This window comes from Theropithecus gelada, chromosome 7b (assembly GCF_003255815.1).
Source record: "Theropithecus gelada isolate Dixy chromosome 7b, Tgel_1.0, whole genome shotgun sequence".
Taxonomy (NCBI): domain Eukaryota; kingdom Metazoa; phylum Chordata; class Mammalia; order Primates; family Cercopithecidae; genus Theropithecus; species Theropithecus gelada.
The window spans coordinates 70,456,965-70,472,279 of record NC_037675.1 but is presented as its reverse complement, the minus strand read 5'-3'; the positions used below and the strand labels follow the sequence as shown (position 1 = coordinate 70,472,279).

Genomic DNA, 15,315 nt, shown 5'->3' with positions numbered 1-15,315 from the left:
GTGGTATGGGGGGCAGGGTAGCAGGAATTCCACATGAAGTTCATAGCCTCTTTTAAACACGTAACAGGTAACAGGAAATGGTGGTGCCCGCCTGTAGTCCCAGCCGCTGGGGAGGCTGAGGCATGAGAATCGCTTGAATCCGGGAGGTGAAGGTTGCAGTGAGCTGAGGTTGCACCACTGTACTCCAGCCTGGGCGGCAGAAACTCTGTCTCCAAAAAAAAAAAGTGTACATTAAATATATACATTTACATTGTTGTGTAACCATCACCACCATCCATCTCTAGAACTTCTTCATCTCAAACTGAAACTCTGTGCCCACTAAACATCAACTCCCCATTTCCCCTCCCACTAGGCCCTGTCAACCACCTTTCTACTTTGTGTCTGAATTTTCATGACTACTGTGGTAGGATCATATAGTATTTGTCTTTTTGTGACTGGCTTATTTCGGTTAGCATGATGTGATGTCCTCAGAGTTGATCCATGTTGTAGCATGTGTCTGAATATCCTTCCTTGTTAAGGCTGAATGATGTTGATGGACACATAGGGGATGATTCCACCTCTTGGCCGTTGTAAACAGTGCTGCTATGAACATAGGTTGCAAGTATCTCTAATCTTGTTTTCAGTACTTTTGGATGTATACCCAGAATTGGAATTGCTGGATCATATGATAATTCTATCTTTGATTTTGGGGGGAACTATTTTGTGGGTCTTTGTTTTGTTTTTGATAGTAACCATTCTAATGGATATGAGGTGGTATCTCATTGTTTTGATTTGCATTTCCCTAATGATCGGTGATGTTGAACATCTTTTCATGTGCTTATTGGCCATTTGTATATGGCCATGTTCTACTTCTTTGGAGAAATGTCTATTCAAGTCCTTGGCCCATTTTTTAAATCATGTTTTTTCGTTGTTGTTGTTGTTTAGGAAGCTTTTAAATTAAAGTTTAACAAGATGAGCCTTATGAGTTTCCTTGTCTTGAGCATGTTTGTGGAGTGACTTATGAAATCACTTGGGCTAGCAGCTTAGGGACTTTTTGGGTCTAATCCAGCTTCCAACATTCCTTCACAGAGTAATCATAGAATCTTAGAATTAAATGAGCCTCACAGAGCCACCAGTCCAGTTCTCTCCTTTTGCAGATAAAGAAACTGAGCCTACTGCTTTTTCCACTGTGCCCTTATTACCTAATCCCTATAGACAGCATTTTCTTCATCTTTAAGCCTACCTGTCTTTGCCTTTTTTCTCATGTTCCTACAAGTGTTTTGAAGGCTAGAAAATTGATTTTAAATGATTGCACAGTATTTAGTAATTTATGTTAGGTAGGAGGTTGTGTGTATGTTGGACTTACACTTTTTGGGGATTGTTTGATGTCGTTTTCAAGTATGATATTTTCTTTAGAAAACTCTAGACCTGGCCAGGCACTGTAGCCTATGCCTATAATCCCGACACATTGGGAGGCTGAGGCAGGAGGATCACTTGAGCCCAGAAGTTTGAGACCAGCCTGGGCAATGAAAGTGAGACCCCTGTCTCCACAAAATATTAGCTGGGTGTGGTGGTGCCTGCCTGTAGTCCCAGCTACTCTGGAGGCTAAGACAGGACAATCATTTGAGCCTAGGAGGTCGAGGCTGCAATGAGCAATGATTGTGCCACTGCACTCCAGCCTGGGTGACAGAGCGAGACCCTGTCTCATAAATAAATAAATGAATAAATAGGCTACGTGTCGTGGTGCGTGCCTGTTATCCATCTACTGGGGAGGCTGAGGCGGGAGGATCACTTGAGCCCAGGAAGTGGAGACTGCAGTGAGCCATGATCATGCCACTGCACTCTAGCATGGGCAACACAGCAAGACGCTGTCACATACACACACACACAAAAGGAAAACAGTAGACCTTTCTTTTTCAGGGAAATGAGCAGATGGGGGCAAAAGACAGGAAGAAGTAATGCTGACCTCAGCTTAAAGTAAAACACTTATGTTAATCTTTGGAAATAAATGAACTCTCAGAATTACTCTCTGGTTGCTATTAGACAATGTTAGAGAATGCTTTTGTGAGTTCACATTAGAGTAGATCTGGTACAGTGTCCTTTTTGAGATCAAGCAGTTTGGAGCTGCCACATAAAAGACCACTACTTATGCCCAGGCACTAATTCATGGCTATGTTGGTGATGGCTTCCTGCTCAAAGGTATCAGCTGGCAGTAGAGAAGTTCAGGATACTTGGCCTTATGTAAAAGATCTCTGGGAAGCTCCTAGTTTTTACATTCTGCATTAAAATTTTTTTAAATTGTGGTAAAATATACATAACATGAGATTTACCATTAGAAATCCACAGCTCAGTGGCATTAAGTACAATCACATTGCTGTGCAGCCATCACCACTATCCACCTTCAGAACTTCTTCATCATCCCAGACTGAAACTCCCCAACAAACAATAACTCTTTATTCTCCCTCCTCCCAGCCCCTGGCAACCACTTGCTCTTTCTGTGAATTTTACTACTCTCAGTGCCTCATATAAGTGGAGTCATACAGTATCTGTCTTTTTGTTTCTGCCTTATTTCATTTAGTATAATGTCATGGTTTATCCCTGTTGTAGCATGTGTCAGAATTTCCTTCCTTTTAAAGGCTGAATAATATTCCATTGTATGTATTACCACATTTTGTTTATCCATTCGTCTCTCAGTAGATCCTTGGGTTGTTTCCACCTTTTAGCTATTATGAATAATGCTGCTATGAAAATGGGTATACAGATATCTCTTAGAGTCCCGGCTTTCAATTCTTGGATATATACCTAGGATTGTAATTGCTGCATCATATGGTAGTTCTATATTTAACTTGTTGAGGAATTGCCATATTGTTTTCTACAGTAGCTGCACTTACTCATTCCCACCAGCAATGCACAAGAGTTCCCACTTTCTCCACATCCTTGCCAATACTTGCCTTTTTTTTTTTTTTTTTGGTAATAGTCATCCTAATGGGTGTGAAATAGTATTTCATTGTGGTTTTGATTTGCATTTTTCTAATTATTAGTGATGTTGAGCATCTTTTCATGTACTTACTAGCCATTTGTATATTTCTTTGGAGAACTGTCTAATTTGCACCTTTTTGAATTAGGTCATTTTTTTGTTGTTGCTGAGTTTAGCTAACATGCCTTTTGATTTGCAGGTATTTTTAAGAGGGTGTTTACTGTGTGGTGCCCTATAAATATATGCCCATTTATGTTGTTTATTTAAAGGAAATCTCTGTACAGATAGATATATTAAAAATCAATATGTTTAGGCCAATTGTGGTGACTCACACCTGTAATCCCAGCACTTTGGGAGGCCAAGGTGGGCGGATCACCTGAGATCAGGAGTTTGAGACCAGCCTGGCCAACATGGTGAAACCCCATCTTTACTGAAAAATACAAAAAATTAGCTGGGCGTGGTGGCACGCACCTGTAGTCCCAGCTACTCGGGAAGTTGAGGCAGGAGAATCACTTGAGCCCAGGAGTCAGAGGTTGCAGTGAGCCGAGATTGCACCACTGCATTCCAGTCTGGACAACAGAGCAAGACTCCATCTCAAAAAAAATTAATATGTTTATTATTATATTATATATTGTATTTATTCTATGTTATATAATGTTATCTATATATTTTTTTGTTCCAACAGTATATCCTTTCAGGCTCTGATGACTTCAACCTGTACATGTGGAGAATTCCTGCAGATCCAGAAGCAGGTGAGTATATCCTTCACATGAACATACTGCTATTGCTGGCTCTGTTGACCTTTGATATGCTGTGCCCTGAGGGGACAGATCTTTAGCAGTAGAGGACAACACTTCTCTTCTGACATAAGCTGTGACCAAAGGAAATTTAAAAATAAAAATTATAAACCAGATTAAACTATATCCCTCAGACATAGCTTTATCTGACATAAATGATGCTTAGATTTTTTTTTTCCTCCTAAGAACCTTTCTTCAGACTTCATAGATCTCCTTTATGTCCTTTATTTCCAATCTCCTCCTATTTCAAACCTGGATTTTTTTTTTTTTTTTTTTTGAGATGGAGTTTCTCTCTTGTTGCCCAAGCCAGAGTGCATTGGTGGTATCTCGGCTCACTGCAACCTCTGCCTCCCAGATTCAAGTGATTCTCCTGCCTCAGGCCTCCTGAGCAGCTGGGATTACAGGCACACGCCACCACACTGGCTAATTTTTTGTATTTTTAGTAGAAACAGGGTTTCACCATGTTGGCCAGGCTGGTCTCGAACTCCTGACCTCAGATGATCTCCCCTCCTCAGCCTCCCAAAGTGTTGGAATTACAGGCGTGAGCCACCACGCCCAGCCCACACCTGGAATGTTTTTGTCTTGCTTTTACGTGCTTTGCTTGTATTATCCATCTTCATATTCTTGCTTATTACTCTACAAACAGTTGGTAAGGCTCTTTCTTTCCTTTGTCCTCCCTGGTCATGTTAACTAAAGGGAGGCTTTCTCTGTTGATGGACAGGTATGTTCCCTGGGGCTTTGTTGACCCAGGATGTCAGAGAAATTAGAAAGAAATATTTCTACATTTTTTTGTAGTTGTATTCTGAAAAAAGCCTACAGCTTTCCATAAATTTGTATTTAAGCCATCTGAGCTTTCAAAAGTGTAGATCATACCTCTTCGTTCTTTTTACTTACTGTTTTTTTTTCTTTTTTTTACCTTTTTTTTCTTAGGATGGTTTGTTTCTTAATCTTCATTCTTGATAATAGTGTCTTCATGTGCTCAATGAGTGTTACCTAATGGTAGAAAAATGTCTGTTTTTAATACTCAAACAGCTCAATATAGCCATCTGTTCCAGGTGATACATGACATTAAGCTGAAAAATGGCCTTTAGGAAAATTAGAGGACTATGCCCAGTATATTACACAAAGCATGTCTATAGTAGTGCTCAGAGTTTAGGGAAGTTCTTGGCTGTTGCTGAATTAACAATATTCTTACCAAATATCTGCCTTTCAAAACCTGTTGAGGCCCACTTTTGGCATAACTCAACATTTGCTGCGGTCTAGTTACTAAAGAAGTTACAAAAGGGTTTTTCCCCTTCTAGAATTTAGAAAGCATGAGTGAAATAGCTTACCTTTGAAGCACAAGCAAATGGAACAGCCAGTAGTCTACCTGAACAAAAAGTGAAGTTCTAGCACTTGAGGTGGTTGTAGATACAAGTCTCTCACCCCTGTAAATCCTAGCTTGATTCGTTGAGAAGTAATCTTTGGGTTTAATTGTATCTTTTACCTGATCTTGGAAAGCTTTTAATTATTAAGTTAGTATGACTTTAAAAATAGAATGTGGATAATCCTTCTTCTCCTCAGGACTATTCTCTGGAATCTTTTTCAAGTTTGAATAGAGACAATAGGAAAGAATTAGCAATAGTATCGTAGGTTTTCTTCTTCTCCCTGCTGCTTTCTTTTTTTTTTTTTTTTTTTTGGTAAGAGATAGGGTCTCACTCTCTTGCCCAGGCTGGAGTGGAGTGGCATGACCTTGGTTCACTGTAGCCTCAAACTCTGGGCTTAAGTGATCATCCCACCTTGGCCTCCCAAAGTGCTGGAAGTATAGGCATGAGCCACTGTGGCTGGCCCCCTGCTGCTTTCTTTACTGATTTAGGATATGGACCATCTAGTCTGCCAGAGCTGCAGTAACAAAGTATCACAGACTGGGTGGCTTAACAGAAATTTATTTTCTCACAGTTCTGCAGGCTAGAAGTCCACGATCAAGGTGCTGGCAGGTTTGATTTCTCTCGATGTCTCTCTCCTTGGCCACCTTCTCACTATGTTCTCACTTTTCTCTGTGCACATGCATCCCTAGTGTCCCTTGCCCTTCTTATAAGGAAGTTCTCATGTCACCTAGATGTTCTCCAGAGATAGTACCCCTAAGTTTAGTTAGTAGTTCCTTTAAAAATAATTATGTCAATTCCTCTGCTGTACTGATTTTCTCTCCTGAATTTGTTCTACCCCTGTTTATGGATTAATGGAATACATCTAGCAGATTTAGTCTGACCAGGCCAGATAAGAATCTTTGGCTGCTTTATTCTAAAGTGCACTATGCAGTGTTTCAGAAAGTACACCCAGTGTCACATAAGCTTTTTTAGAGGCCACAGAACCCATGATCTATTAATACTTTCCACATGGGCTGTGGTTGGTTCTGCATCCCCATCCTTTACTTGGTACTTGGGCTTCTTTGTGCACAAGGACAAGACCTTATGACTATCCCTGTTGTTGGATTCACTAACTGTAATTGAGGGTTTGTTTTCTCTGTATCGCTCTTCAGCTCACATCGTCAATCACAGCAAGTCTGTCCCTTTGATCATCATCTTGCTCTGTATGTATCTAAAGTATCTTTTAAGATTATTTTTTGCATGTCTTGACTCATTTGGGGATTCAGCCCTTCTGCCACTATTCTGACAGATCCCACCCACATTTTTTTTTCTTTTCTCTCTCTTTAAAAAAGAAAAAAGTCAGGGTCTCACTATGTTGCCCAGGCTGGAGTGCAGTGGCTATTCACAGGCACAATCATAGCATACTACATACAGCCTTGAGCTCCTGGGCTGAAGCAATCCTCCTGCCTAAGCCTCCCAAGTATCTGGGACTACAGGTGCGCATCACTGTGCCTGGTCTCTTTTATTTTTTCGTATTCATGGATCTTCTCTTTTTCTTTCTATTCTTCCTTCTTGTTCTTTTTTATTACCTCCACTATTTTTGTAATTAAATACTTTTTTTATCAAAGTAATAGAGCTATATAATTTTTAAATCAAATATTATAAAGCTTATTTTTTAAAAGCACAGCAGTCCCTTTCTCTACCTTTGCCTATAACATGCTTATATTTTTGGATTTTCAATATTAGACATTCTGTGTTGACTTTCTACTATTGAAATCAGTCAGTTTCCCAAGAGAGGAATCTTCATTCTCCTACCTAGAGAGTATTTGCCTGGTAATTAAACTATGGCTCTAAGAGCCAAATAGGGAAATAAGGCTGTGGGTCTTACAGATCTATATGAAGACTTTTGTTTAATCCTACCCCCCAACTGTACCTTGTATCCCCAGTCTAAAACCTCCTTTGGGTCAGTGTCAGTTGGCAACCCCCAGACTTCTGCTTATGTGGGGAAAGGATGGTTTCCTGGCCATGTGGACTCAAGGGAAGAGTTTTACCCATGCTTTATACATGGTTTTAACTTCTCCTGTTTTCACCCGTACTCTTCAACCTGGCTTCAGGAATATTGGTACCTCTCATTTTTATATGTAATGCCTCAATTTTTAAATGTTGGCAATTAATGCATAGCTATAAAAAATATTTAGCAAAGTTCAGTAAGCCTAACAAGGTATCTGTGGGCTGGATGCATCCCTTGAGTTCTAACTTTGAATGCTTAGATGAGGAAAATCTTGTCAGAAACTCTTAATCCAATCTAATGTATTTTTGACTTAAATAATCATGGGCCAACGATAAGTGTGTACACATTCATTCATTCATTCATTTTCTCTCTCCTTCCCTCTTTCTCTCACCTATTGGATATATGATTCTAAGACAGGCTAGTAAGGGAAAGCTGACTTGCCATTGTATACCTAATGACATAATCAGAACTAGACTCTAGATGACAAGCAGTCAGCATTTATTTGATGCCTGCTGTGTGTTTCATGTGCGTGCCAAGTGCTGAGAGAACGAGATGGAGAGCAGTCCTGAGTGTTAGCCAAAGTCAAGGCCATCTTTTTCTTCTGCACGCTCCTGCTCAGGAAGACTGTTAATCAGTCTTTGTTTTTTTGCTATACAAACTCCAAAGAGATTAAATTTATTTGCAGTATAAACAGTACTATATAGGTCTTTCCTACGGGACTTCCTAGTGGGCTGAGGAGATCATTTCAGTATATAAGACTTATATCTACTATAAAACTTGCTACCAGGGAAGATCAGGTCCAATTTTTTAGTTGATTTTAAATAACTCATTCTAAAAATCCCTTTAAAAATTAGAGGAAGGGGCCAGGTGCAGTGGCTCATGCCTATAATCCTGGCACTTTGGGAGGCTGAGGGGGGCGGATCACTTGAGGTCAGGAGTTTGAGACCAACCTGGCCGACATAGTGAAACACTGTCTTTACTAAAAATTCAAAAATTAGCCGGGCATAGTGGTGCACACCCATCATCCCAGCTACTTGGGAGGCTGTGGCAGGAGAATCGCTTGAACCCGGGAGGGAGAGGTTGCAATGAGCCGAGATCGCACCACTGCACTCCAGCCTGGGTGACAGAAGAGACTCCAGCTCAAAAAATAAAAATAAAAATAAGAATTAGAGGAAGGAATAGAACTAGAACTGGGAACTTTGCTGTGGCAAAGAAAAAGTCCATTGGAATATGTCTGTGACCTCTAAAGTAGGTAGGAAGGACACCTGTTTTTATGTGGCAATTCTGAAAATAAAATAAATAGACTAGCAGTTACATATAGAGCCAGTGTTACATATTGAAAGGAGCATTAGACTTAAAATCATACCTGAATTCAAGTCCTCTAACTTGAACTTAACTACCACTAACTACATGACTGATTTTTAGCAAGTTACATAATAGTATTTGTCTGAGCCTAAGTTTCTTATATAAAATGTCTCCCTCCCCTGCCTTATATTGTGTGATGATTTAATAATCTTGGAAGCTTTCTGAAAACAATGCATATTCAAATATAAGACATTGTTACTGCTATGTATAGTAAGATCAGTGTAGATCCATCATTTCCAAAGCATTTTTTCCCTAGTAAGTTAAGTATGGAAGTAATGGATTTGGCAATGTGGGGGGAAGGTTGGTAGGTGTCTCTTAAAAATATTTATTTTGCCTTTCCCTTCTCTTTCCCTGAATTCTTGTTAGAAAGGGCTTTAGGGTTTTCACAGGTCAAGTTGCTTTTCTTGAGCTACCTGTTACTCTTAAGACCTTCTTATTTATGGAAAGAAGCATAATGTGATAGAGTTGTTAGGACTGGCTTTAAATTCCTGATCCATTTATCTTCCAACTGGGGGCTTTGGAAAAATTTCCTAATCTTACCAAACTCCTGTGAAATAAGGATTTTAACACCACCACCAATAATAGTACTTTCTTAGGAGTATTGTGAGAGTACTTAGTAGCTACTGAATGACTGTTATTCCTCACTAAGAAAACCTTCTCGGCTGGGCACAGTGGCACATGCCTGTAATCCCAGCACTTTGGGAGGCTGAGGTGGGAGGATCGCTTGATGCCTCAGGATTTTGAGACCATCCTGAGCAACATAGTGGAACCCTGTCTTCACAAAATTTTTTTTTAAAACTAACTGCTACTGGGCACAATGGCTTGTACCTGTAATCCTGGCACTTTGGGAGGCTGAGGCAGGAAGATTAGTTGAGCCCATGAGTTTGAGACCAGCCTGAGCAACACAGCAAGACTGCGTTTCTAATAATAAAAAGAAAGAAAGAAAGAAAACTGGGCATGGTGGCATATGCCTGTAGTCCCAGTTGCTCAGGAGGCTGAGGCAGGAGTATTGCTTGAGCCCAGGAGTTTGAGGCTGCACACTTCAACAACAGAATGAAAGAATGAGACTCTGTGTCTACACTCTCACCTTTTAATAACTCCTTAGAGATCAAGACATTGTCCTTCCTTGCTGCCCTCCTGGAATGGCTGACTGAGTTGTTCTTGCATGAAGGCTGCCCTTGACTCATCAGTAGTTCAAGAAGGTTATCTTATGTGACAAATTTTTCCCTGAATGGAAGGGAAAGACATGTATTTTTACTGCCAAGTCACTGCAACCGCCCCCACTGGCAGTAGGCTGATGAAGTAGGCTGGAAACAGCTGTAAATGCATTTTTATGAGCCTGCATATGTTTGTGTGCTCTGTCCTCTTTTTCTAGACATGTATTTACTCTCAGTGACTTAGGCCTAGGTATCTGCTTTTTCCTCCCATGTAATTGGAAAAAACAGCTGTTTTTAACTGGTTGCAAGTAGTTGGTTATAAACACATGTGAGGCACATATGATGAAAGAAGAACTCAGCATAACTGACTTTTTTGTGCAACTAAGCATTGATGCCTGTGGAGCTCTTTGAGCTGTACTGACAGCATTGGCTATCCCCATCTGGCTTTTCTCATCTCTTAAGTGGTTATGTGGTCTCCAGGAGGCAGTCACTGCTCTGTCTGTATTGTCAGTATCCTTGATTGTCCTTCTCTTTATGGTTTGAGACTAGAAGACCCTGCAGCTGTTAACTTGGGCCTTTTTGAAATGCTAAGAGGCTTGGTTACCTTTTCTCGATGTACCAGGAAAAGAAGTAGTCTCTTGTCTTGCCGTAAACTTTTTTTTTTTTTTTTTTTTTTTTGAGATAGAGTTTCGTTCTTGTTGCCCAGGCTGGAGTGCAATGGCATGATCTCGGCTCACTGCAACCTCTGCCTCCGGGGTTCAAGCGATTCTCCTGCCTTAGCCTCCTGAATAGCTGGGTTTACAGGCATGTGCCACCACACCCAGCTAATTTTGTATTTTTAATAGAGACGGGGTTTCTCCATGTTGGTGAGGCTGATCTCGAACTCCCGACCTCGGGTGATCCACCTGTCTTGGCCTCCCAAAGTGTTGGGATTACAGGCATGAGCTACCATGTCTGGCCCTTGCAGTAAACTCTTAATTCTGCCAGTGGAGTCAAGAATGAAACAGATTGTCTTAAATCTGCTTACCAAACCCCTTTTTTGCAGATAGCTTTAAGCTTCAAGCTTTATTGCAGAGAGGATGATGAGGGCTTTAATTTCAATTTGTTCACTTACTGAGTATCCTTAGATAAGACATCATGTAAAGCTCTATGGGCCACTGAAAAATGAACATTTTTTTGCCTTCAAAGAGCTTCCAGTATAACAGAGACGACAAAAAGGATGTGCATGAGCACACACACAGACACATACACTCAATGTAAAAGTGGCTTCTGAGCCCTATAAAAAAGGTAATGAAGGAGGTCTTGAAGAGACTTGGGGAGACTGGTAAAGTTTTCATGCAGTTAGCATTTCAGAGGACCCTGAAGGATAGGTAGGATTTCAGCCCCTTTATTTCTCTGCTCCTACTTACTACATTATAGTAAAAATGCTGTAAAAATATCTGGGCCAGGCGCAGTGGCTCCATGCCTGTAATCCCAGCACTTTGGGAGGCCAAGGCGGGCGGATCACGAGGTTGAGAGATTGAGACCATGCTGGCCAACATGGTGAAACCCCATCTCTACTAAAAATACAAAAATTAGCTGGGCATGGTGGTGCATGCCAGTAGTCCCAGCTACTTGGGAGGCTGAGGCAGGAGAATCGCTTGAACCCCCGGTAGGCAGAGGTTGCAGTGAGCCGAGATCGCACCACTGCACTCCAGCCTGGTGAGACTCCATCTTAAAAAAAAAAAGAAAAAAAAGAATATCTGTGCTGGATTAGGTGGCTCACACCTGTAATCCCAACATTTCGGGGGGCCAAGGCAGGAGGATTGTTTGAGCCCGAGAGTTTGAGACCAGCCTGAGCAACATGGCGAAACCCCATCTCTACAAAAAATACAAAACATTAGCCAGGCGTGGCGCCATGTCCCTATAGTCCCAGCTACTAGGGAGGCTGAGGTAGGAAGATTGCTTGAGCCTGGGAGGTGGGATTACTGTGAGCCAAAATCATGCCACTGCACTCCAGCCTGGGGAACAAAATGAGACCCTGTCTCAAAAAAAAAAAAAAAAAAAAAAAAGATATGAAATCGGCTGCAGGAAGATTGGAAAAAAAGAAACACTTATTGGGTGATGGAACCCATATGTGGAGATTTTTTTTTTCCTACATGCTTGTGTTCCACCATCTAATACACTCACATCTTTTCATTTCGTCATATATTTATTAAAAACCTTACTCTGTGCTAGGCACAGTTCTAGAGACTAGGGATACAGTGGAGACAGAAGCCCTGCTATCGTGGAGCTTATGTTCTAGCAGGGGAAACAGTGAACAATAAACATAGTAAATTATGTAGTATGTTTAAAAGGTTAGAAGTGCTATAGAAAAAGTAGAACAGAGTAAGGAAGATAGGAAGTGGTATTGGGCGGCCTGGGGTGGTATTGGGGGCCCGCGGTGTTGTGGTTGTATACAGAATATTTAGTATAGGCCTTATTGAGAAGTTCATATCTGAGTAAAAGCCTCAAAGTGCTTAAGGAGCTGGCCATGCAGAAATTTGGTAGAAGAGCATTTCAGGGAGAGCCAGCATGAAGGTCCTGAAGTAAGAGTATACCTAGTGTATTTGATAAACAGCAAGGAAGTCAAGGTGTTAAGGCAGAGTGGGGGATGGGGATAATAGTGGGAGATGAAGTCAGTGATGGGTGAAGCAAGGCGGGTGTGCAATCATGTAAGCTCTTACTGAGGAAATGGGGTGACATTAGAGGATTTCGAGCAGAGGAATGGTATGATCTGACTTGTTTTAAAAGGATCACTCTGGCTGCTGAGTTGAGGATAGATGGTAGGAATGGGGCTGCCAAGAATAGAAATGAGAACTAGTAGGGGTCTCATTTGATACAGGTGAATGGTGATGATGGCTTGAACCAGGGTAATAGAGGTTGGATTCTAGATATATTTTGAAGGTAAAACCATCAGGATTTTCTCAAAGATCAGGGAAGAGGGCAGTGCAGGTAGTTCAAGATGTTTCTTAAACATCCAGGTAGAAATGTTGAATGGTTTGAAGGTCTAGAGTTCAAGAGAAAGGTCTGGACTAGAAATAACAATTTTAAGTTTGGATAGCATGTAGATAGTATAAAGCCATAAGACTGGGTGAGCTTACCAAATAAGTGTGTATAGTTAGTCAGGATTGAGCCCTTAAGATATTCCAATCTTTAGAAGTCAAGGGGAGGAAGCTGGGTATGGTGGCATGCACCTGTAGTCCAGCTACTTAAGAGACTGAGGTGGGAGGATCACTTGAACCTATTAGTTCAGGGCTGTAATGTGCTGTGATTCCAACTGTGAGTAGCCACTGCACTCCAGCCTGGGCAGCATAGCAAGAAAACAAAAAGGAATCAAGGAGAGTATCCAAAAAGGAGATCAAGAAGGAGTGACCAATTGAGGTAGAAGGAAAACCAAGAGAGGGTGATCCTAGGAAATCAGGTGAAGAAGCAACTAACTAGGTTGAATGTTGCTGATAAATCAAATAAGAAGAGTTCAGATGAAGACTGAATTAACCATTGGATTTTTTGGTGAATAGCATATGCTGTCATATACTAAATTTTCCCAAGTCCAAATCATTCATATTGCTCAGGGAAGGACTAGGTAATCAACAGAGATTTGATGTCCATTTTATCATTTGAATAACTACTGTTATCTGGTTTTCAACTTCTCCCTACAAAGTACTACTACCCTTTTAGGTATCTGTTCACAGTCTTGCCTTATCAGTATGTTGTTCAGGATGGTTTGATAACCCCAGCCTAGAGCTGCCAGATAAGGTTCTTCATGAAGTACTGAAAGCATTTCCTATACCATAATCTGTCTTTTTAGCCTGATGATAGAGTTGTTGTTTGTTTGTTTGTTTTTTGAGACGGAGTCTCCCTCTGTTGCCAGGCTGGAGTGCAGTGGCACAATCTCGGCTCACTGCAACCTCTGCCTCCCGGGTTCAAGTGATTCTCCTGCCTCAGCCTCCCACATAGCTGGAACTACAGGCATGCGCCACCACACCCCACTAATTTTTGTATTGTTATTAACATAGAGATGGGGTTTCACCATATTGGCCAGGATGGTCTTGATCTCTTGACCTCATGATCCGCCTGCCGTGGCCTCCCAAAGTATTGGGATTAGAGGCATGAGCCACTGGATGATAGAGTTTTTTTAATAGCACTTTTAACAGTGTTCTTCACTAATTTCCATTTAGCAATCATTTATCACATCTCCTTCTTACATACCTTGCTCTATTCTTACTATCTTGTATATATCAACATCTAAATGTCAGAAGACCAAGGTTCTTTACTTCTTCATGAAGGTCATTGCTCTATTGTTTACAAATGCAAGCTTTATCTCCTGCTGTCATAAGTTTTTGTTTTCTGTCAGCCCCTTCCAGTCTTTTGGCCCCTGTTCTAAGTTCCTCACTATTGCCTGCACACTTAATTTCTTCCCACTCTTACAAAGGTATTTGTTCCACCTATTATAGTCATTAGGCACTTAACAATGAGGATGCATTCTGAGAAATGTGTCATTAGGTGATTTGTTGTGCAAAATTCATAGGGTGTATTTACACAAATCTAGATGGTAAAGCATATACACACCTAGGCTGTGTGGTATAGCCTATTGCTTCTAGGCTACAAACCTGTATAGCATGTGACTATACTGAATACTGTAGGCAATTGGACACAATGGTAAGTGTTTGTGTATCTAAACATAACTAAACATAGAAAAGATACAGTGAAGATACAAGGTTGTTTTTTGGATTTTTGTTGTTTCTGTGGTCTTGTGTGTGTGTGTGTGTGTGTGTGTGTGTGTGTGTGTTTGAGACAGTCTTGCTTTGTCACCTAGGCGTACAGTGGTGTGATCTAAGCTCACTGCAACCTCCAACTTCCGGATTCAAGCGATTCTCATGCTTCAGCCTCCCGAGTAGCTGGGATTACAGACGTGCACCACCACACCTGGCTAATTTTTGTATGTTTAGTAAAGACAGGGTTTTGCCATGTTGACCAGGCTGGTCAAAAACTCCTGGCCTCTGAAGTGATATGCCCACTTTGGCCTCCGAAAGTGCTGGGATTACAGGCGTGAGCCACTGCTTCTGGCCAATATACAGTATTATAATCTTATGGGACCACTGTCATTGACTGAAACATCATTATGCAGTACATGACCATAATGGGGTTGCAAGGAAAGGGCAAAAAGTCCAAGGACTCTGGCAAGAAAATTAATCCTGGTGTTTTGTCCAGGTTGCATTTGGGATTGATTTCAGTACAGAGTACTTAAGTGGTGTCTTTTATAGCCCAAAGTGCCATGATTGATAAGTTGCTATTAGACCAAGACATCAAGAAATCTTGACCACATTGCTTTCAGCGTTTGAGTCAAAAACATACTCATTCTTGGAGGACTTCATGAAGCAAATGAACTTGACACTAAACAAAAGCAACTGAAATTGGCTAGAAATGGGAATAGTATACTGACTCTTCAAAGGCCTGAGGCAGTAAACCCCTGGCTGAATGTGATGAAAGTGGGCCATAAGTAGAGAAGGGAGGGAAATTAGGACATACACATTTCCCTTGGTTTTCTCTAAGGAGACATTTGGCCTTGGCATTTAGAAAGATCTTTATCTGAATTTTGAGCAAGTTGTTTTCCCCTGGGATCCTGGGGTCTCCTAAGGTAGTAAGTGGATCACTGATACTG

General features: G+C 41.1%; 1 protein-coding gene across 4 annotated transcripts in view; it reads left to right on the top strand.

Moving 5' to 3' along the window:
* Positions 1–15,315, top strand: part of DCAF5 (DDB1 and CUL4 associated factor 5) — a 108,980-nt gene that overhangs the window by 76,884 nt on the left and 16,781 nt on the right. For all 4 annotated transcript variants that reach the window (XM_025391604.1, XM_025391603.1, XM_025391605.1 and 1 more), the window contains exon 7: positions 3,642–3,708. In XM_025391604.1, the coding sequence (XP_025247389.1) occupies positions 3,642–3,708 (67 nt within the window). The remainder of the gene's footprint in view (positions 1–3,641; positions 3,709–15,315) is intronic.